This window comes from Podarcis raffonei, chromosome 6 (assembly GCF_027172205.1).
Source record: "Podarcis raffonei isolate rPodRaf1 chromosome 6, rPodRaf1.pri, whole genome shotgun sequence".
NCBI lineage: Eukaryota > Metazoa > Chordata > Lepidosauria > Squamata > Lacertidae > Podarcis > Podarcis raffonei.
The window spans coordinates 25496580-25519508 of NC_070607.1; the positions used below are offsets into that span (position 1 = coordinate 25496580).

At 43.2% G+C, this 22929-nt stretch overlaps 1 protein-coding gene and 1 long non-coding RNA gene across 4 annotated transcripts in view; one reads left to right on the top strand and one right to left on the bottom strand.

The window, feature by feature from the left end:
* LOC128415473 (uncharacterized) overlaps positions 1–583 on the top strand; it is a 51812-nt gene extending 51229 nt beyond the window's left edge. The window contains exon 6 of the long non-coding RNA XR_008330975.1: positions 497–583. This is a non-coding gene — a long non-coding RNA (uncharacterized LOC128415473). The remainder of the gene's footprint in view (positions 1–496) is intronic.
* A 3643-nt stretch (positions 584–4226) lies between these two features.
* The window catches only part of DPYD (dihydropyrimidine dehydrogenase), a 503241-nt gene continuing 484538 nt past the window's right edge, over positions 4227–22929 (bottom strand). For all 3 annotated transcript variants that reach the window (XM_053391713.1, XM_053391712.1, XM_053391714.1), the window contains 2 exons: positions 10037–10177; positions 4227–5074 (listed from right to left, as the gene is read on the bottom strand). In XM_053391713.1, the coding sequence (XP_053247688.1) occupies positions 4904–5074; positions 10037–10177 (312 nt within the window). In that variant the 3' untranslated portion in view covers positions 4227–4903. The remainder of the gene's footprint in view (positions 5075–10036; positions 10178–22929) is intronic.

Sequence of the window (22929 nt, forward strand, 5' to 3'; positions counted from 1 at the left end):
ATTTAAGTACAAGATGTGAGTGTGAGACTCAGAAGCTCCTCAGGGCTTTGCAGTTGGGCCAAGTTTATTTCCATTTAGGTGTGTAGAGATGCTCAGAATAATTACAGAACACAAACCAGGAGACAGTTTAGTAGCTAAGCCTTTAAAAACAGTGTTTACTAATGTGGGTGGAACTGCCCCCTGGGTGGGCATTGGGATTATGTAGTGGGGCACAAGGAGGCAAGCAGGCAGTGGAGGTGCCAATGACTATCAGACTCCGAAAAGCTGGTATCACTAGAACAAGTTCATCAGCTTTGTTGAATTAATTAAACTAAATAGTTTTACTTGGATTTTGAATAAATGTGCAGTGAATTGTTCTTGTTTTGAAATTTACTGTGTTATTGCGAGCCCAGTCGCATAGCTGCCCACTCCCAGGTCAGTGTCTACGTGTAATATATGATTACTAACTAAGGCAAAGAATCTGGATTAAAAATGATCACAACTTTATTGATTACAGGTGTAGGTGGAATTTTGGTTCAGGCATTCCATTCCAGCCTCTTGCTGGAAGGCCAGAAGACCTGCAGAGTCGTGCTAGGATTATGGCCTCCCCAAGACTCTGATCCACTGAGTTGGCCACCCCAAGACCGCAGAGCGTGAGAGGAAGGGGTAAGCATCCATTATCTTACTTAGTGGGTTGGGCAAAGAACTGTTCTAAACAATGCTTTCTATAGGACAGGGGAAATCAATTTATGGAACCACCCAGAAAAGTTTGGGTGCTTTAAAACTTGACTGACAAAAGGACACACTCAAGACAAACAGTGAAACTTTATCTGCAATACTGTTGGGTTTTCTAGAAACCAGGTGGTCCAAGCCCCATAGGTTCAAGACCGTTTAAAAATATATATCAAGAGTTTGTGTTATTTAAAATGTGTTTTTTTTATGGGTTCTATTGAAAAGAATAGAAAGGAAGAAAACCCAACAAATGTTTCCAGTGACATGCCTCCCCCCCCCAGATATCAAAATGCCATTTTTGTGTCTGCATCTTTACTTTTATGAAACTGTTCTGCTGTTTTTATGTTGTGTTTTTGTATACCGCTTATAGATTTTCAAATACTAAGTTGTTTACAAATACTTAAAGACAAATAGCTCCGCGAGAAGCATGGAAGTAGGTGCAGTGCAACTTAGCCAAGCCAAGCCAAGCTAAGAATCGATTTAGTCTGTGAAAATACCACATTAATCTGCTTTGTCTTTGATTTGCTTACCTGCTTGGATGTTATTCAGGGTCTGACATTAATTAAAAGCTATGAAAAGATCCCTGACACATAGCCACAGAAAACACATCATCTGTGAGAGTTAGTAGGTACTTTTAACATGCCTGTGTTCACTTTAGGATTGCTACCTTTTAAGTGTCAACAGGGCATGTGCATCTGGTCATGTTGGATTATTAAATATGGAGGGGGAATCTCTCTCCCTAGCAACATTATAGCTAAGTGTCATCAGGTTGATGGAGAATACATAGTATCTACATTGCCTGATAGAGTGAATTAATCAATATGTCCTCTATCAAAATGGTGAACACATCATCTTTGATTTGTTAATGCTGTAAAAATTACCGTTGTCTGCTGGGATTTTATTTCTTACGAAAAATGAACAATCTGCATGGGTTATTTCATTTATTTGCACATTTAAATCCTGGTTGTTGTTGTTTTGCTGCATGCAGGGAGGTCCCCACCCCTGAAAAAATAAAAAGAATTGCTTCTCTATATCCCCAAAATTGTGGAGGGTTGTTAATTAATTTCAACAATAGTATGGTCAGTAAAATGTTAGTTGAATACCACCCTACGAATAGTGATGAAATAGAAACTGCAATTTTCCCCGCAAAAGCCATTTAGAAAGACGCATACAAACCAGGTTGCACAATGTTCTTTAATTCTGATTTATTAACCTTGTAAAAAGTACAGAAATCTGAACATAAGGATTATTTAATAAGCACGATCGAAATTTTGTATTTTTAAGCTGATGGCAGAGAGTATAAAGAAATGAAGAGATCCATTGTTAGCTACTTTAAATATCAAACAGCATGTGGCTTTCTTTGGGATACAGCAGCTAGTGCATGAACACCCTAACTGAAAATGAGGAATAAGTTGTAACTGACTAGGCTTGGGCAATATATTGCCTAGGACCGGCATGCCAGCTTCACTCAGTGGTATCACTGGTGAAACCACCACCGCTCTTGAGTCCCCATGCCTCCAGCACCCAGAGGGAAAAACAAGCTGCAGGCAGAGAGGGACGCAGGAGTGGAGGCGGTTTCACCAGAGATACACCCCGAGTGAGACCAGCCTTGCACTCTGCCCTCCAAGTGTTGCAGATGAAGAAACAAGCTGCATTGGCGAGGCGCGATACAGCTTGGCCGAGGAGTGCGCTGCTGCCCTTGCCTCAGCCAAGCAGTTTTACGGATCCCCGACCCGCCGCCAGCTTGCATGACCTAGCGATAGGGTGGGAGCTCTGCTAAAGTGCCCCCCTCCCCAGCAGAGAGAGCCCCGATTGTGTTCCTGCTTGCTTGTTGGGGTGGGATTGTGGCTGCTCAGCGGGCTCCAGTGTGGTGTAGTGGTTAAGAGCGGTGGACTTGTAATCTGGTGAACCAGGTTCACATTCCCGCTCCTCCACACGCAGCTGCTGGGTGACCTTGGGCTAGTCACACTTCTTTGAAGTCTCTCAGCCTCACTCACCTCACAGAGTGTTTGTTGTGGGGGACGAAGGGAAAGGAGAATGTTAGCCGCTTTGAGACTCCTTAGGGTAGTGATAAAGTGGGATATCAAATTCAAACTCTTCTCCAGGCAGGTGTAGCTTTGCTTAGTTGCATCTTTTCCTCCTGGGTAGAACAACCACCGCAGGAGGAAAGAGGCAATGCTCCTGGAGCCTCACAGGCACTGTGCACTTGGCTACTGCTGCCTGGTCTGTCTTTGGGGAGTGGGGGGGGGGCAAGGAAGCTTGCTCAGTTGGTGGCAGAAGCCTTTTTGCTCCCCAGTTGAGCAGCAGGCTGGGTCCAGCTGTATTAGCCCAGGAGCCGCTGGGGTGAAAGCGGTGGCAGTTTCACCCCAAGCCAATACAGATTCTTTCAACATCGCGGTTTATTGCCAAACCATGATGTTCGGCTGGTGATACGCCACAATATTGAAAACCCAACATCGCCCAGCCCCTGTTACTGACATGCTAATTTAGAATAGTGGGAAATCTCTGTCTCTCCCTCCCTTACTGTAGTTCTACTGTAAACAAACACACAGCCAATTTAGGTTGAAAACTCTGAGGTAAATAGTTGTCAGCATATTACCGCCATATGTCGCAAAGACACGGGTTCTATTTCTGAGAAGCAAATACTCAAAAATAAAACACATGCCTTTGCAACATATGGCGGTAATATGCTGACAACTATTTACCTCAGAGTTTTCAACCTAAATTGGTTGTGTGTTTGTTTGCAGTGAAATACACGGCTAATAAACATTTCTCATGTAATTAAAAAGTTATTCACTTCCTGGCATGGCGCTTACTTACCGCACAGTTGCAGAACGTGAGTGTAACTTCATTTATATGCATTTCCCAAGCCATACTGCACAAGAGAGATATAGAATTGCTATACTGTGCCTATAACTTTTCACTCACAAAACTCTGCCCATGTGGAATGGATGCCACAAGCTTCTACTCTGGCCTGCGTCCCATGGGTGACTTCCACATGGATGGGTTAGGCCATTGTCCTGGATGCACAAGAACCCTCGAGGTACAGGGAATATCTGGGCCCCATTCTGTATATTCAGCACAGAGGCTGTATTGGTCTGGGGTGAGGAGAAGATGGCCCAGCAGAAACCTGTGGGCCATCCATGCATGAAATGGACACCTGTAGGGCTGGAAAACATTCACGTATGTGACATTTTCACTTAGCGTATCTGCCCAACTGCTCTGCGTCGCACAGGTTGTTCCTGCTAAAACTGGCACCACTCTCTTTTGTTTGGCAAGAGTTGCAGAGAGCCTCTCTATATGGGCGAAAAAAGGAATTGCCGCCTTGCACTGCAAAAATAATCTCATCTTCCAAAGAGTGCACGGATGCAACAGAAAGACGCCATAAATCAGATTCTTGAGCTAACGCTTGCATTTGAAATAATATAGCTAATAGACATGCTCTGGAGATTCATTAACAGAAACAAAGAAATCATGCAAGCTACTGAAAAAAGCACTGAATGGTGAAGAGTGCATTGTATTTGCAAATTTAGTTTTTAATGCCTAGTCAAAAGCAGAATTTAGGGAGAATTAAGGTAATACAGTGCCATATGCTGCAGCCGTTGAAACTGATTAATAGTTCAGAAATACCCATTTAAACCTCTTTTTACATCCTCCTGTAAAACACACACACACATTGAATCTGCATTGCTTTGTTTGTGTGTTTTGCAGTTAATTACATCTTCTAAAAAACAGTTTTAAAAGGAAATGAAATGTGTAATTACCAAATGTTTCCCTGGTAACAAAGTTGGTTTGCGTGTCGGGGTTTAGCTGATTTGGTGGGAGCGGGGAGAGACCCCTCTCCTAATTTTGTGGGGGGTTATGAGGAAGAAATCACCAAAGCCACCATAGCGTCCAAGAATTTGCAGAAAGAAAAAGAAAAAGTAAAGTTCTGCTTCTGGGGGGTGGGGGTGGGAAAGACAAGGATAGCTAACATTTGATAAACTAGCCACTGCTGGTCTGAAGGCTAAATAAAAAATAAAAAATTTAAATTGGAAAATGCAGCTGACATTATAGCAGTCTCCCATCATTAGGTGCCCCCCCCCCCCCGCAATTCTTTTTTAACATAGTTGTTGTTGCTGGTACTAATTAGATAGCAAATCAATAGAATCAAGTAAATGTAAGGTTCGCTTTAACTGCTGGTCTGATCACCTCAGCACACTGGGTTCACAGCTAAGGGCAGGCCTCTCTTTGGTTCATAAGGTGTTGTCCTGGAAACCATTCGGATGCAGTCAATAATAGGGCAGACACTGAGACACAGAGTGCAGCCTGTACAACTGTCAGTAACAGTGGGCAGGTGGGTTTCTGGATCAAATTGTATAGCCTGCAAGCAGAAATAAACAGCACTGATGTCACTCACAGAAAAGGTCAAAAACAACCCCATTTTTAGCATCCACATTTCCTGTAGTTGAGGTGCTTGGAGACATCTTTGTCTGGTTCCGCACTGCAGCTATAGTAACAGTTTCAACCATTAAGAAAATGCATTTTGAAAAATTATGAACACAGTAGCCCTGCTAGAAATCAACACACACACCATTTTTAGTTAAAAACCGAGTCGAGCCTTCGAGCCTCAGGACACGTCGTGTCCATGATATTTAAGTTCCATGAAGATATTTTTGTTTTCTGTGAAATCAATCTTTCAGAGCACAATGATTTACTGGTGTTATTATTGCAGAAAGCTAAACAGCTCAGTTCTGCGTGGCTTCTGCAGAAATATTTCCACAAATGTTAATATTAATAACAGTGGTACTATAGTAATAATAATAAGCTACATAAAGTCATTGAAAACAGCAGCAACTCTTGGTTTTGCCAGAAGGTGTACATAAATTCATCAGCGAGCTGCAGCCAATGAATTTTCCTTGAATGATACACATCTTTTAAAAACGCATTTTGGAACGCTTGAAAAATCTTCAGTGTGTATCTGAAATGCCCCATTTCCTTATTCTGCTTCTGCAGAGCCTGAGACAGCACCCTTCAGAGAATAAACTCTGAAGGCGGCTTACTGATTTACACTAGGGGTGGATCTACACACAGGGAAAAAAACACACTATAAATAACTCAGAAATTAAATCCTTTTAAGAAAAAAAATGTTATGTAAATTGCATAGAAAAGTTTTCTGCTCTACTGCACCATCAGGCATTGCATGTTTATTTAAAATGCTGTGGGGTTTTTTTACTAACGTTGTCAATGTGTGTTGGCTCCATTTCTGAAGAACAGGCTAGACACTTGCCACACTTCATGTGTGACTGCTTTGATTTTCCTTAGGAGGATCTTGGGTGGAGGCCACCTTCTCTAGTGGTCCATTTTCTTTGTTTGTTCCAGATAAAAGAGCTTTTGCCTGACTGGGATGCGTCCTCAAATTGTGTAATGCCTCCATTACTGAGGTAAGAGTCACCCCTGTTGCTCTGCACACCTAGGCTCATGGCTCCATCTCCCCAGGCAATGCTGCCCCAGGATTAGGGAGCATGGACCTCTGTCCCTAATGTAAAGACTTCTACTCCCCATATGGCTGAGCTTCCTGGCAGCTTGGCAAACCACACACAACACAGTGGACCTCTCAAAGGGCTGGGCACTCCTTGCATTGTTTGCAAACACAAACCTGAATCAAACACACCTGATCCACACACCTGAATCAAAGGAGAAGCAGCCAACGAGGCAGCAGCTCCTATGATGCAAAATTGAATACTTAAAAGAGACCAGAAAGGCTACAGGTTTTGGCAAGCAGACCTAGCACAGCGCTGTTCATCAGGGAATCACCATCAGGGCTTCCCAACTAGCCGCGCCAGATCAATTATTAGAGTGCAAGGACTGTTGGTCAGGGTTAGTGGGACTTTTTCAGTCGGCGACTGCAACACTCTGCTTAGAAATTAACCACAGCCCAGGCACAACCAAATGCTACCCACTGCATGCACTAATATGCTTTATTTATAGCACCTTGCATTACTTTGCCCCCTTTGAAATGCATGGGTTAATCACATTCTTTTTCTTGTTGTTGCCGCTGCTTCATTTCAGAGCAAGTTCCTTTGGCACAAAGAGGCCACTATTCCATTGTTAAAAACAAAACACCAGAAACATTATTGCTGCTGCAAGTGAACTAAATTATTTTGCACTGTCACTGTAACATATTATAGTACATTTTTATTAGACTATGATGGTCTTTGATAACAGCGCTCTGTAAGACAAACTCAGCACTGGTGGCTCTCTTATCTTCCGTTTCCATAGTTTTCAACTATGTGAAGCTGGGTTTTAAACTTCATGTTTACTTGCATTAACCCTTTTCTGGGGGAAAAATATCTCTGCGGACCCAGACAGGCTGTTCTGCTCCAGGCCCTGATTTTGCAGCAACCTCAGAATATATATATATATATATATATATATATATATATATATATATATATGTAAAATGAACTTTACAAATGGTTTGCTTGCTGCTTGCAGCTACTGCGGAGAACATGTGCTTTGCCAGCTCACCTTAAGCAGACATACAAATCTGATCTGACCGGTGGAGCTGAGGGGGAAGCAATGTACCAGCAAAGACTGCAAGTCGGCAGTGGAGGCGGGGCTGGCTGAGAGGGGTAAACGTTGGGAAAAGATACACCAAAAAAATAAAAATAAATGTATCACTGCTTCCGGCAGGCAGACTCTGTGGGGGAGGTCATTTACAGGATTATCTAGCTAGAGCAAGGGTTGCCAAACATTTTGGGCCTATGGGCACATTTGGGATTTGAAGAGAGTGCCGCAGGCACAGCATCTCTGCTCACTTCTCTCCCTGCGCTCCTGGGTCATGCTCTCGGTGTTGAGCAGGCACAGAGAAAGTGCGTAAACATACACACATGCACCTGCAGAGTTTCTCTGCTTTTCCATGAGGTCTGGGTAAAAAGCCAGATCTGGCGGAATTAAAACAACTGCATGATTTCCTCGCAAAGTCAGCCTCAAATTAAAGCGTACAGTGGTAGACTGCAGAGTAAAAACCAATGAGACAGCACAAAGCTCCTGTTCTCCAGTCCAGTGCTAGCTCCGCATGTTGCGCACAGCTAGTAGTTGCAGATATGAAAGCCCATCTCTATCGAAAGATGCAGAAGGCCAGTATGCACACTGCAATGTGGACACATAATTGTAGGAGTTGTGTATGTTCATATCCTCAGTGGATCACGATGCTGGTGTGAACGAGGGCTCACTACCACCACACTGCCTTGCCTTCCCAGCAACAACTTACTTCCTTAGTTTCAAGATATTTGCTATTTAAAAATTTAAGATATTAACTGATGCAAAGGAAAGAGGCGGATTTGCCCTGCCAGACTTTAAACTTTACTATGAATCAGCAGCATTCTGCTGGCTAAAAGATTGGCTGCTTCTTGAGAACACAGACATTTTGGACTTAGAAGGTTTTAACAACGTTTTTGGTTGGCATGCATATTTGTGGTACGACAAGGTTAAAGCACATAAAGCATTTAAAAACCATATTGTCAGGAAAGCATTGTTTAATGTTTGGATAAGATACAAAGATTTACTGGAAAATAAAACCCCAAGGTGGTTGTCACCAATGGAAGCGAAGGCTCAGAAAAAGCTCAATATGGAGGCCAAATGGCCGAAATATTGGGAAATTTTGGAACAGGAGGGAGATAGACTAAAACTGCAGAGCTTTGAGAAACTAAAAAACAAAGTGCGAGATTGGCTACATTATTATCAGATAATGGAGGCATATAATTTGGACAAGAAAATCGGCTTCCAGGTGGAAAAATCAAAATTAGAAACAGAACTGTTAGAACCCAAAACTAAGATTTTGTCAAAGATGTATAACTTGCTGTTGAAATGGAATACTCAGGATGAAATGGTGAAATCTGCTATGATTAAATGGGCCCAAGATGTTGGACATAACATTATGTTTGCTGACTGGGAACAGTTGTGGACCACAGGTATGAAATTCACGGCATGCAATGCCTTAAGAGAGAATATTATGAAAATGATATACAGGTGGTACATGACCCCAGTCAAGCTTGCAAAAATATATCATTTGCCCGACAATAAATGTTGGAAATGTAAAGAAACTGAAGGTACATTCTTTCACCTTTGGTGGACGTGCCCAAGAATTAAGGCTTTCTGGGAAATGATCTACAATGAAATGAAAAAGGTATTTAAATATACCTTCCTGAAGAAACCAGAGGCCTTTCTTCTGGGCATTGTCGGCCAATTGGTGCCAAAGAAGGACAGAACGTTTTTTATGTATGCTACAACAGCAGCAAGAATACTTATTGCAAAGTATTGGAAGACACAAGATCTACCCACTTTGGAAGAATGGCAGATGAAGGTGATGGACTATATGGGATTGGCAGAAATGACTGGCAGAATCCGAGACCAGGGAGAAAAGTTGGTGGAAGAAGATTGGAAGAAATTTAAAGATTATCTACAGAAATATTGTAAAATTAATGAGTGTTAGAATGATGTTGGATTGAAATTAAGTGGTTTCCAGCTGTAATGCTTTAAGAGATATGGGGGAAAAAAGGATTATAAATAGGTAATAATATAATGGTAAGGATTTGCTGAACTAACAATTTGGGGTGGAATACAAAAAAGGGAGGTATGAGGAGGTCCGGGAAACAAGTTAAAAGAAAATAAGTAATTGAAAATGTATGTGTGTTTTTCTTTTCTTAAAAAGTTTCTTTATTCTGTATTTCTGTTATTCTGTTTTTTCTTATATTATTTTATTGTAATATTATAAAAAATCTTAATAAATATCTTGTAAAAAAGAAAAGAAAAAGATATTTGCTATTTAATCTATACTATGTGCCTTACCGAAGCTGAAGACTTCCTTGCTCTGATATAGATACTGAGGCTGTCACTGAATCAGCTGAAACCTATTGGAGTTTTACATAATTTGTTTAGACTCTGGCGTGTACACCGTCAAAAGGGACGCATGGCCCCATTGCAAGCACAATTCTTATAACCCCAGTGTGGATCTTCCGCAGTTTTCTGCAGCCTGCAATATTGGGAGGAAAATGGCAGCTCCACTCTGGATGCTGTGCAGCAGGAAAATAAACGGGGAGAACTGAAGGCGTGTGCTCTGTGCATCCCAAGTCTCTATGAAACCCACTTTATTGACAACCCCTGCAAATGGATCGGACACGGTTCATGCAGTCTATACCTGAGAGTGCACCAGTGTTAATTTCCAGTATCTTGTAAATCTCCTTTTCCCACATGCCCATCAACAGACAGTAGATCCCTTCTGCCTCAGCAGCGAAAAAGATAACTCACAGTGCCCTTTTGCTAATTACAGCTGTACTCTTACCTGGTAGCCAGAATCATTACAGGTCATGTAGCATTTGCCACAGTTGATACACATTTCCTCATCAATCAGAGCCAGAACTTGCTCCGTATTACTGAGCTCTCCATATGTTCCAATATACCGCAGTGCTTTTCCAATTACATCCTAGGTTGGGGAGGTGGGAGGTGGGGAGGGGGAGGAAGAGAAGAAAAGCATTATTGAAACACTTTGGAGATATCCAAGGTTGTTTTATGGCCAAAGCAAAGCACTTGACAGCATGTTTCTGAAGGATGTTGTTTTGCAGGCACTACGGCAATGCTGGGAATGATGGGACGAGTCAAAAGCACTTCATGCTTGCTACACTGCAAAATGTGGATAACAGGTATTGATGGATAAGCAGCTCAAGCATTGGCAGAGTTAAAAATAGCCAGGCCACACAAGGACCCTGCCTTTCAGATCTGCATGCATCAGAGGTAGCATTTAATTAAATCATCCTCAGTGACCATTGTTTAGCGCAACAGGAAGCAACGGGAGAAGTGACATGACACGCACAGCCTGCCTATAGCATCCATGGCTGCTGTTCATTAGCACACCTCGGAGTACTCATTACGAGAGAAGAAAAGGAGGCCATTAAACAACAGGGAACAAAGGACAGCGCCATTGGAAAGAACATGCAAATGGCCTGGCGACCCAAACACACGTTATTGCAGTCATCATTAGTTTTCAGTCAATTGAGCCGATCGTGCCGTGCTGTAGTTTCGTTACCCAAATCTTGTTTGGATGAAATTTTGCCAGGGGAGATTTACAGAGATGGCGTGCTAGCCCTCTGTAAGGGTCACACAACTTTGCAATAGGACGGGGCAGCCAACGTGCTGCCTACGGGATGTCATTGGACTCCGACTCCCAACAAATGCCAGCCAGCATGGCCAATGGGCAGAGATGATGGGAGTTACAGTCCTGCAACATCTAGAGGCACCAGGATGGCTAGTCCTGTAATAGAGGTTCAGGTGGCCTCTTGCAAGCTTGCAAAAGTGGGACCTGTTTGTTGATTTAATTTCACAACATTTATATACCTCTAATAAAACCTCTAAGCGGTCAACAAAACAAAATGAGTAGCACAACGTAGGAGAAGCAATAGGGCAGAGCCAAACATGGCAGCAGCGTGGCTTCAAAGGCTGGCAGCTCCCATTTGCAGAGTATGCAGAAGACATCAGTTAGTTCTCTTTTCCCCTCCTATAAAAACTACGCAAAACACTCTCTGTTTAAAGTTTTTAAAATATACAACTTTTACTTAGTGTGCTTCCACTTGCAGATTAAAATCTACAATGCAGGTGGATGTTTCTTAAATTGATAAAAGCTTCCTACATGAATTAAACTGTTACAGACTAACTCTGAGGCAGACAGCACACAACACAACACATGCGCTGCTCTAACTGTGAAGACTGTACAACTAACTGCCATAACTGCCTCGGAGTGCATGACATCACAGAGTTCTACAGCTCTTGCAATTAAACTCTTTACATATGCATTTTGGATGCTAGCACCCCACAAATAATACCGAAGGAGCACAACAGGCAACCAATACTGTTAAGATAAGAAAAAATGGCTACAAGTGCTTGTCGGTTTCCAGTGGGATTTATTCCCCACCCACACTGGGAACATCAATTCAGCATGCTGCATCCTGAACTGTTTTTGTGAGTCCCTTTTTTCGAAAGTGCTTTGCTAGAACACACAAAAGAAGAAAAAGGGAAATCGTTCCACTGAGTGTGAACAGTCAAAACAGATCTATTATGGAAATAAGAGTTGAGCTGGGTGCAAGTTTGGCAAAGTTGGGCTGGATGAGGATCCTGGGTGCAGGATCTTTGGCAAAGTGCCTCCTAATGAGATCCCTCTGAAATAGGAGCACCAGTTAATTTCCCCACTATGTACTGTAGAGAGAAGTGAGGGGCAGATGGAGCTTGTCTCTAGATGGGAAGGTAGCCCATCTAGGAGAAGAAAGAAAACTCTGATCCTAAACCTCCACTGTCTTGTGGGACATCTCTGGGAGAAGAAAGGGCTAAGGAGTAAACTCTATACAAATCCAGAGTGGAGTCCCTAAGATGGTTGGATGCTGTCTTGTATGCCTCCTTCCAGCAACTCCTGCAGCCAAGCTGGTGCCAAACACATTGCTCTGCTTCCATTGGACCACATCGACGAGGCCAAGAGGGAGGTCACTTTGGTGCCGCTAACACAGAAGTTTGACTTTACCCCCAGAGAGATACTCCATTGCCTCTCAAGACAGACAGATGTTAACAAGCACTGCTCTCTACACTGGACTCCACCAATTTTAATTGTCCATTATGTTTCAGAGCAATGCTACATTGGGAGCGCTGGGAGAAACTTGAATGGCAGTTCTCAGATGCAACTATTCAATGCAAATAAAACAAAATAAAAAAATGTTTAAATGTGGTTTTTGGGGGGGTTGGTGTTACCACACTAGACAGAGCCCTGGCAGCTGTCTGAAGATGGCATGTGATGATGTTGGCCTGGCAGCATGGGCACTTGAGTTGTGCCTCGCATTTTCTCGTCACATGATCTGAAATCAATGCAGATTATCCTGGCAGAGAAATGCAATGAACAGGAAGCACAAATCACCTAAGTTTCGTGTTTCCTTCACGTATCATTGTGTCCAGAACATTGCTTGGTCACAGTTCTCTGGATTGTGGCTTATGTGAGGAACAAACTCCATTTGTCTGAAATTGCATGTTTCTGTTTTTGTTTTATACAGAACAACCCAGCATCTACTCAGTCAGGAATTTGAGTGTTGCAAAAAATAAGTAAGCCCCTTTCTGTTTGTTCCGCAAACAAAACTACTTATAGATCAACAAATACACTTTAGTAGATTGATGGACCTAGCATTTTGTTTTTATTGCTCTCTAGTCTGTTCTAATGACTCAGTAAGGAGATAGGCATGCTTAAATCTAATGGAAATCTATGACACTTAATATGTGCTTAACAGAGCAATCCTGTATTGGGAAAGGAGAAGTCCAGTGGCTCAGATATTGCCACTTCCTAAGCTCTGCTGTTTCATCGCGGCCATTTCTTTTAGCCTTGTTTTCTTTTCTCTTTACCAGTAGGAGATAATTTCTTTGCCAGATCCAGAACTGGTGCAGTTTATAGCTATGTGTGTGTGTAGGGGGTGTCTAGTAAATAAGGGGGCTTAGGATCTTACAGATACGTGGCTGCCCTGACACCCAAATCACATAACCTCTACTGTTGATGGACATTACACCTGTGATGCTTTCTGCAGGTGTACCAGCAGAATTAAGTACCACCCCAGTGGCAAACCAGCATTCAAATGCCCTGCTAGGCTGTCCTTTGGACTGCTCCATAAACCTTGCTGATTTCATTAGGGGTAGTGCACTTAAGTAGGGTGTAGGAGGAATCCACTGAAAATGATCAGGTGGAATTCCTTCTATCAGCCCATTTGACATGCATCATGTCACAGAATCTTGTTATGCATGCTTTTCACCTTAGTTTCCTACAATAAGACCCGCTGAATTAATGGAGCTTACTCCCAGATATGTGGGTTTAGAATTGCATCCTCAATCCATTCCCTATTGTGAATGCTATTCCTTTTTTGTTATCTGTAGACTTTATCTGTACGCCTCAGTTCAAGACCGAGCCTCTTCAGGAGAACTATCTGGATTTGACCATTTATTTTTCTCTGTCCATCGATCCATCCGCTAAATCTGTATTTTAAGATTGTCCTCGATCCACTGCCAGCAAAATCTTAGGTGCTTTCCTTCCTTCCAACTTGAAGTTTTGTTGACTTATAACTCATTCTTTACTCAGTGTCCTCTGTGCTGTGAATTTATTCACAGCTCACTGGCACAAATAAGAATATAAAGCTGTCAAATGTAAAATCATGTTTACAGTGAACATTTTCATAAATTAGCTGGAGCCTTTGTTTCAGCACACACACACATGACCATTTTCCGAACAAAGTACAGATTTATGAAACAAAATGCTGTAATCAAAAAGGACTTGTATAGGGCTATGTTTGCTCACCCTTTTGGTGGGGTGGGGTTGCGGGACAACAGAGGCTCCTCTAAGGCCCTGATGAGGGAATCGTGGCATCAATGCCCTGTCTGGATAGGTGGTGTAAGCTATATTGTGCCTATGGTGGTCGCTGTATTATGGGACCGGGTAGGCATTTGTTCACCAGGCAAATTGGCTCCAGCCCAGCCTACTTCATAGCCATCGTTGTGGTCCCTTCGGGGGTCACCCTATTTGATTTAAGACTAAGGAGACCCCGCCTGGATTGACCTACGTGTCATTTCTGGTGGGTGGGCCAGAAGTATTTTGATTGCCCCATGCCAAGCCAAACCTCTTTCATCTGTATTCAATAACATTGTGGCCTGTTTCGATCCAAACCAGTCTTAGTGGTCTTTTATGTATCTGGGGGGTGGGGTGGGGACTGGGGAGCACGATGCCTGGGCCTGCAATTACCATTAATCTGTGCGAAAGAGAAATTGATACAATCTAGGACACAGCCAAAGTTCAACAGGGAGTTAAGATGGGATGACAAATTTATACTGAACAATGAAATCAAGCTAGTGAAATAGACTGCAGTCCTAACCCCATTTACCTGAGAGTAAGCTTCACTAAATTCAATGGGGTGTACGTCTAAGTAGACATTGGTTAGAATTGCTTTGTGTAGGCCACTGGCCACTGCATTAACTTTGCCTTTATAGGTGTCGCAAGACAATTTGCTATTTTTGTTGCCAGACACTAACAGATTTGTAAATCTCTGTTGATGACTGTGATATGTGTGTCTATTGAGCATTACAATGTACATGAAAATAATGTACAGCAAATGATGAAATGGAAGAAAGACTTGTGGAAAATAAACTAATTGGAGGACAGAAAATACTAGATGAAAGTGTGAATGACTATCAGAACAGACTGAGGCACACTTGCACATCCCTACACTTAAGGTCCTTTTTGGATGGTGGTCATGGATTACCATGGTATTAGGTTACTCTACTTTTTAAAAATTGTGGCAGAATTTGGAGGAGGAGGAAATAAAGGCATGGCTGGGCTAAGAACCTAAGAGATCAGCCTGGGGTGGACATGGTGGGATATGCACCCTTCCCCCTTTCAGTCCTCCCCTTTACAGTGGTACCTCGGGTTAAGAACTTAATTCGTTCCGGAGGTCCATTCTTAACCTGAAACTGTTCTTAACCTGCAGCACCACTTTAGCTAATGGGGCCTCCTGCTTCTGCTGCGCTGTCGGAGCACGATTTCTGTTCTAATCCTGAAGCAAAGTTATTAACCCGAGGTACTATTTCTGGGTTAGCGGAGTCTGTAACCTGAAGCGTATGTAACCTGAAGCGTATGTAACCTGAGGTACCACTGTATTACTATTGCATAGTAATTAGCTAAGCCAATTTTGGGAAAGATTGGCACAAATGTAGCTGCCCCCTGTCCCCCATCATTCCGGTTATGCCTCAGTCTCGATAGGAGGCAAGTTCTGTGGGTTTTGTGCTGGGGGTTCTTCTTCCATGTATAGTTTCATGAGAACCTCATTAAACTGTGCATCATTTAATTGCAAATGGCTTGCATCAGTACCGTTTTGTTAAGTCGAGAACGGGGGCATTACTTGTGTGGCAAAACAAGTTATGCAGCTACAGATAATAAGCGCAGAAGATGCTTTGCAGGTGCAACGCTTTACGGCCTCTGAAACCACCTTAAGAGCTTTCTCCTTGGGCTAGCTCCGGCATTCCTGGAACAAAATCATCTACCCATCAAGATTAATTTGGTGAGTTCTCTCCCCACCTCCCAATGTGAAGCAGAGATTTGCTCCCGAAGAGAGAGATGCTTCAAAATGGCACTGTGGGCTTTATCTTGGTTTCCTTTCCTCTAGATCGCATTTGTTCAGTTTACAAGCATAATGATGTTTTTGTTAACTGCCAGCTCCGTATGAGGGCACGCCAGTTCTTCTGATAGTCAAGCTGTGTTCTTTCTGACTGGTGCATTATCTCCAGTAATGAGGATTGCACCGGCCAAATCCTGCCCTTAATTAGACCTCTGCTATCCTGTTGCTACCTAATTCTGCCCTTGGTGACACCTGTGCAGCTCATCCTTGTCAGTGGGGCTACCAGGTGTGTGAACAGAACTGGAGCCAGCTGACGATTTGGTTGCTAATGACCTAACTCCACAGTCAAAAAACAATTAGCTGCTGGGAAAACAGAAGCAGGGAGAAAAGGAGGGTTTAAAGTGATTTTTAATTTGACAGTGCTCCGTGGATTCAGTGGGAAACAAATTGGACTCAGAAGAGGGAAACCAGGACTTGTGTCCCAGGATGCTGCGTTGGGCAAGAACCACATATCAGCCCGAGATTGAGAGTAAGGGTAACGGCAAGGCTCACAGCCACCATTCCCTTCAGTATAACTTAACTGGGTCCTGAAGTCCTGCCATTCTGCATTACGGCTCTGCTCAGTGTCATTGCCTGTCATTTACAAGTCAGCTCCTCCACAGGGTGCCACTGTGAGCCTCCATTTTCTCCCAGCAATGATGTAGCATCATTAGAAGTGAGGCATTGTGTAAGGGGAGGGGGGAGCAGCCATTTGAGGAGCGATCCTATGCACAAGAATCTGGCATAAAGCAAGCTGATCTAGGTTATGCTAGCGTAAAGTTACACCAGATCCAAACCCTGTTCAGCAGCTCGGTTGCTGCTACTGCTGCTGCTCTGCCAAAGCCTGGTAGAGCAAGCCTTTTAAATAGTGTGACTTAACTGAGCAAGCTTAGGATCCAGCCCCAGTCTTCCCAATCTGGTCCTGCCCCAGCCACACTGAAATGACTCTTTTAGAGGGGCTTACACCAGCCTCAGCTCCGTCAGCTTGGGCTGAACTGGCAGGACGAGCAAGTTATGATGGCATATCTTCAGCTGAGCTGGGGCTGGGGAGCCAGGAGTCAGTCGGCTGAGCTAGAGATCCTCTGCATCCTCAGCTGCTCATCCTGGCTGATCACACCATAGGATTGCTCCCCCTCCATTTGCTGAGAGCAGAATGAGAGCAGAGACTCCTTACGGGGTCCTCACCACAAGATCACATTCACCCAGTGCTATACCAGCCACACTGGCTCCCGATGGAGTACAGGATCAGGTTTAAGGTGCTGGTTTTAACCTTTAAAGCCCTATACAGCCTAGGACTCTCGTACCTACGGGACCGCTTCTCCTGGTATGTCCTACGGAGGACCTTACGGTCTTCAAACAAAAACATCTTGGAGGTCCCAGGCCACAGAGAGGTTAGGCTGGCCTCAACCAGAGCCAGGGTTTTTTTGGCTGTGGCCCCAATCTGGTGGAATGCTCTGTCACAAGAGACTAGGGCTCTGCAGGACCTGACATCTTTCAGCAGGGCCTGCAAGACAGAGCTGTTCTACCAGGCCTTTGGCCAAGGCACAGTCTAACCTCCTCCTTTGGTAATCCTCACAGAACTCTAGTCCAATGGTTGCCATTAATTTGATTTTGAATTGATTTTAAAATGAATTGATTTTAGAATGCTGTGTTACTTTTATTGTTGTTAGCCGCTCTGAGCCCGGCTTTGGCTGGGGAGGGTGGGATATAAATAAAAATTTATTATTATTATTTATTATTATTATTACTGCTTGTGGTGACAGTGAAGCTACAGCTTCTTCTTTTTTTAGAAAAAAGACTACTTGTCTAGAAAGCACCCCTGAAATTTTTCCTCACTCTCGCCATTGCCCCCAAACACACCCCACTTTTGCAGTCTGTGAATGGGGATGCAAAATTTCCAGCTTAGTTCTAAACTGTGCTGTAAACAAGGCTACACAGTTGACAGTTTACCAACAACTGAAGCGGGACTATGTGAAGGCAAATGCAACAGGGGGCGAAAAAGCTGTAGGGAAGAAGGTGTACTTTTTAATAAAAAATATTAACATTTTAAATTGATTGCTACAAGAACAACCTCCATCGTGGTGATGCGGTTTACCAGCGAGGTTATTGTCTTGTTTTGCGATATTGTAAAATACAGCGAACCCTAGAGACCAGGGCATAAATTAAGAGGAATTCTTTTATCCAAGGCCCCAACACAATGCTTGTATTATGTCTCCCAGAAGACATACTCAAGGGGAGCACACATGTGCCTGAAAAGTCGCATTGTTCATTTTAAAATGAAAAGAGCTATTTTGGTGTACAGCACAATATCTTGGAAAATGAAAGATTTGCAGATTAGATATGTCAAGCAGTTATTAATCAACAGCAATGGAGAAATGCGCGGGGGGGGGAGGGGAGGGAGGAAAATTAGACAAAAACAGAGGGGAGGGAATAAATGTCTGATGGGAGGGAAGATGGATGGGAGCTAAGTTGCCAAAATGGAGGAAAAGGAGGTGTATTTCCTCTGAGGAATAACATCCTACTCGGTGGAAAGGCCAAGGAATTTCAGTCATCTGAGAGAACATGGAGATGCAGAAAAGCTTCAGTGATAAAGTTGTAAGAAAATAGCCAAAACAAAGTGGTTACATTAGATCCTACCAATCATATTCGATTAAGCCATTTATATGCACGTGCGGTCCTGTTCATTGCACTAGTCTTCAGTTGGTGTGGATTTAATGAGTCCAGGATATAATTAGGAAAAGGAAATTAAAAACAGAAGGAATCTAATAAGCTATTCCAACTGTGTTTGGGGGAAACTTGGAGCTCAGGGTTAGCACTACCATTAGGCAGAATGAGCTGCAATGCATTCTACAGCATTGTTGTGGCGCCGTCAGCAGGGGCACTACCCTTAAACCACACTACCCTAAAACCGCCTCTGCTAGACTTATAAAGGCCACATCATACTGTGCTCACTAAGATGAAGAAAGTCGGGTCAAAGGCTTTAACGAACAAACAGGATAATCTTCACAGAGAAGCCAGTAGTGGAAAGGAGCTATGAGGTAAAAACAATCGTATTGCAGCTGGAATGGCAATATTATTAAACAGGTAACACTGGCCCTAAAGAGAAGGGGGAAATGAAGTGATGAGAAAAGCTCACAAGATCTAGTAAGAAAAAGGGGAAATAAATGAGAAATATGGGGAGGGAAGAGTATTCGGAGGGTATATACAGATAAAAGGAGCTTAAGAAAATAAGAAGCCACAAGTATCCTCTGGATGTCATGAGGAAATCAGATACTAAGAAAATAATATGACACTCGCTGACGAAGAACACCCCAACGGAGAGAGCTTATTGCTGGCTAAAGTGTTTATTGTACACGGATTGCGAACTGAGATGAGTTGGGGGAGGCACTCAGGGGCTGCTTACGCTCAGCTGGGAATATCATCAATGTTCTGTGTGTTCTAGTGCTAGTTACACAAAGTGTTGCCTAGTATCAATTTCCTAGTCAGGAAAATACCTTGAGTGAAAGTGGTGTGGTGACTTAACACGTTAAGCTGACAGGTGATGACAGGGATGAGGAGAAAACAATGGAGGTTTGGGGAGATCAAGGGCCGGGGCAGTCCCAAACTCAAATCAACCTTGCCCAGGTGCTAAGGAATGGATTTAAACCTGCTAATACATTCCAGTTCTGCAGCCTCTCATTAAAGACTGGGCCATTGTACTGAAGCTAGGACATAGCTGTCAACTTTTTCCTTTTCTTGCGAGGAATCCTATTTGGAATAAGGGAATTTCCCTTAAAAAAAGGGAAACGTTGACAGCTATGAGCTAGGAATGGGTGAATTAGTCTTTGAGTTTGTGCCACCTTTGCATGTGCTCCTCAGTCCCATGTCTGCATTTATAAGAGACTTTATTTGTTTAAAAGTGTGAAAATTCATATTTAAGTATTTTTAAAAGTATTTCCCTTCAGAAAACATCTCTACAGTAAATATATTTTATCTCCGATTGATTGATTGATTGATTGATTGATTGATTGATTGAATGCACTAAGAACTGTACAGTGGTACCTCAGGTTACATACGCTTCAGGTTACAGACTCCACTAACCCAGAAATAGTGCTTCAGGTTAAGAACTTTGCTTCAGGATGAGAACAGAAATCGTGCTCTGGCGGCACAGCGGCAGCGGGAGGCCCCATTAGCTAAAGAGCTTCAGGTTAAGAACAGTTTCAGGTTAAGTACGGACCTCCGGAACGAATTAAGTACTTAACCCGAGGTACCGCTGTATTGGAATATTCAGGAAGTGCAAAAGGCAGTGGATAACTACTTTCCAGTCTGCAAATTAGCCGGGGAGGTCTCAAACAGGATGCTGTGCAGCAGAATTTGAAATTTGAATTTGCAAGAATTCCTAACTGAAGCATGTTACTTTTAAAAAATGCATTTTTCTTTTTGCACTTGGCAATTTCAGTTACTAGTCCAGTGAAGTAGGCTGTTGCCAACATATATAATGTCAAAGTGTCTAAGGTCCCACCTGCATTCAAAGCAGTATCACACCACTTCAAACACTCATAGCTTCTCCCAGAGAAGTTTTTTAAGGGTACAGAGAGTTGCTAGGAGACCCCTATTCCCCCTGCAGAGATTCAGTTCTGAGTGGTATTTTTTTATTATTTTTTTACCTGCTGTTCTAGGGTTCATATGGATTTGTTCTAGGATTTTGTCTTGGTCATTATATGATAGTAATTGCAATATCTGATAATAAGTCATATTGAGGTTCCAAAAAGCAGGATACAAGCATTTTATTTTATTAAATATTATTCTTTGCCTATCTTATTTTCCCCCCTTTTCATCATTTCAGGGCCTAGATCAGTATCAGTGCCCTGTTCAGATTGTGGTATATATATTTTATATATTTCTACTACATTCTCTCCTTTCCTACCGAAATGCCTGATATATTTCTGGTCTCTCCACCCCCAAACACTGCCTGCCCTTTCACACCTCTCCAGTATTTGTTCTTGTTTCATCTGCCATGGCAAAGTTAGCCCTCATTGAAACTGCAGGTGTTCTTTTCTCTGACAATTACATCAATATTTTTCCCGAAAATAAAAAAAACCCTAGTAAAACCCCTAAGGTGAGAAAAGTCTTTGAAAGCTTCAAGCCTCTTTCAAAACAAACAAACAACGATATTTGCTGGGTGTTTCCATGTACACAGAGAGAAGGCTTGCAGTCGGAACAATATCAGAATAGAGCTGTTTGAACTATCAGTATGATGTAAGTCAAGGGTAAACTAGTGTGGTGCCTTTCAGATGATGAGGTTGGATTCCAGCTGCCATCAACCCCTTCTGTCATGCTGGCTGGGGCTTATGGGAGTTGTAGTCTGACAACATCTGGAGGGTACATTCCCTTAATGCAATGGTTCTCAACCTGTGGGTCCCCAGATGTTGTTGGACTACAACTCCCATCATCCCTGAGCTCTGCCCTTGCTAGCTAGGGATGATGGGAGTTGTAGTCCAACAACATCTGGGGACCCACAGGTTGAGAAACACTGCCAAAATGTAAGCCATGGGAAAGAGAAGGAGTCCAGACATTCATGAGACTATAACACCACTCACACTCATTTCCCCCTCGTAGGATTAACAGCTGCAGAAGCCAGGAGGGAGGACCAGTCCCAACAGTATCTCTAGCAGCCTCACCTCCATCATTCACACATGGAGGTACGTCTGCAGAGGAGAACCCTGTTGAGTACTCAAAGGCTCCCACTGTGATTGTGAACCTTGGTCATGCCTTATTCCCCCGCCCCACCTACAACTGTTAATCACATATGGGCAGTGCTTCCCCCCCAAAAAATATAGGTGCTGGAACTTGCCATGAAGTCACCGGACGACTTGGGGCAGCCCTGAACAGATGCCAGTTTGACAACAACTGTGTTCACTGCCTGCAGAAGGTGCTAAAACTACTGCAAGCTGTCTCCCTAGCTGGTTTGGGGGTTGCCCCTGGTTCTGGAGCAGGCCAAATAAATGTGCCCCAGCCTCCCTCATTCTCTTAGATTCAGGCGGATGGCTAGGGCAACTCAGAAGGGCTGGAAAACTTAAAGCCCACCACCAGTACATGGGAGATGGACTGAAGAAAATGAAATATGAATTGACCACGCCCCATAGCTTGACCAATCATGGCTAGGAGCAGCCAGGAGCTAGGTGGAGTCATAGATCTAAAAAACAAAAGAACACTTTGGCCAGCTTCCATTTTGACTTAAAATGTTTGTTCTGGGCTTCTAAGAAGTATGTAAAGGCAAGAAGCAGGCAGGGGGAGCATCAGTCCAGAGTACCTGGTGCACTCTGGCTGAAAAATGCATTGCATATGAGTGAAATATCTGATTGGGGCTTGGGTACCCTCAAAATTGAGAGCATACAGCTTGCAGTTAGCTGTGTTGTTCACAAGTCCCTTCCCATCAATGTATTCAGCATGAAAAAGGCTGGCCCCACTTTTGCCTATGACACTCACCTGCTACTTCAGAATATGGGATGCTTACTAACAGACATGAATCTGGATCCTGTATGTATCACCAAACTACCCCAAGGTGATCTCTCTCATCCCAGAATAATCTGGTCTTTTGTATCATCTTGACAGACGAAAAGCAGAAGGCACATAAGGTAAAACGGTGTACAGTGGTACCTCGGGTTACAAACACTTTGGGTTACAGACTCCACTAACCTGGAAGTAGTACCTCGGGTTAAGAACTTTACCTCAGGATGAGAACAGAAATTGCACGTCGGCCATTTAAATCAGGCTGGGAAACCTGTGGCTCTTCAGATATTACTGCACTACAGTTCCCATCATCCCTGACTACTGGACATGCTAGCTGAAGCTAAGGAGAGTTGGACATCTGCAGGTTCCCCTGTCCTTATTTAACACACACATACATTCTCTTTTTCTAAAAATAAACACCCTCACATAAGGCTGGCGTTGCATCTCCTAAAGGCTTGTAGGATTTAGTTTTCTTCCGTCCCTGTTCCCGTGCATATGACAACCACAAACCACCCCAAACTCACAC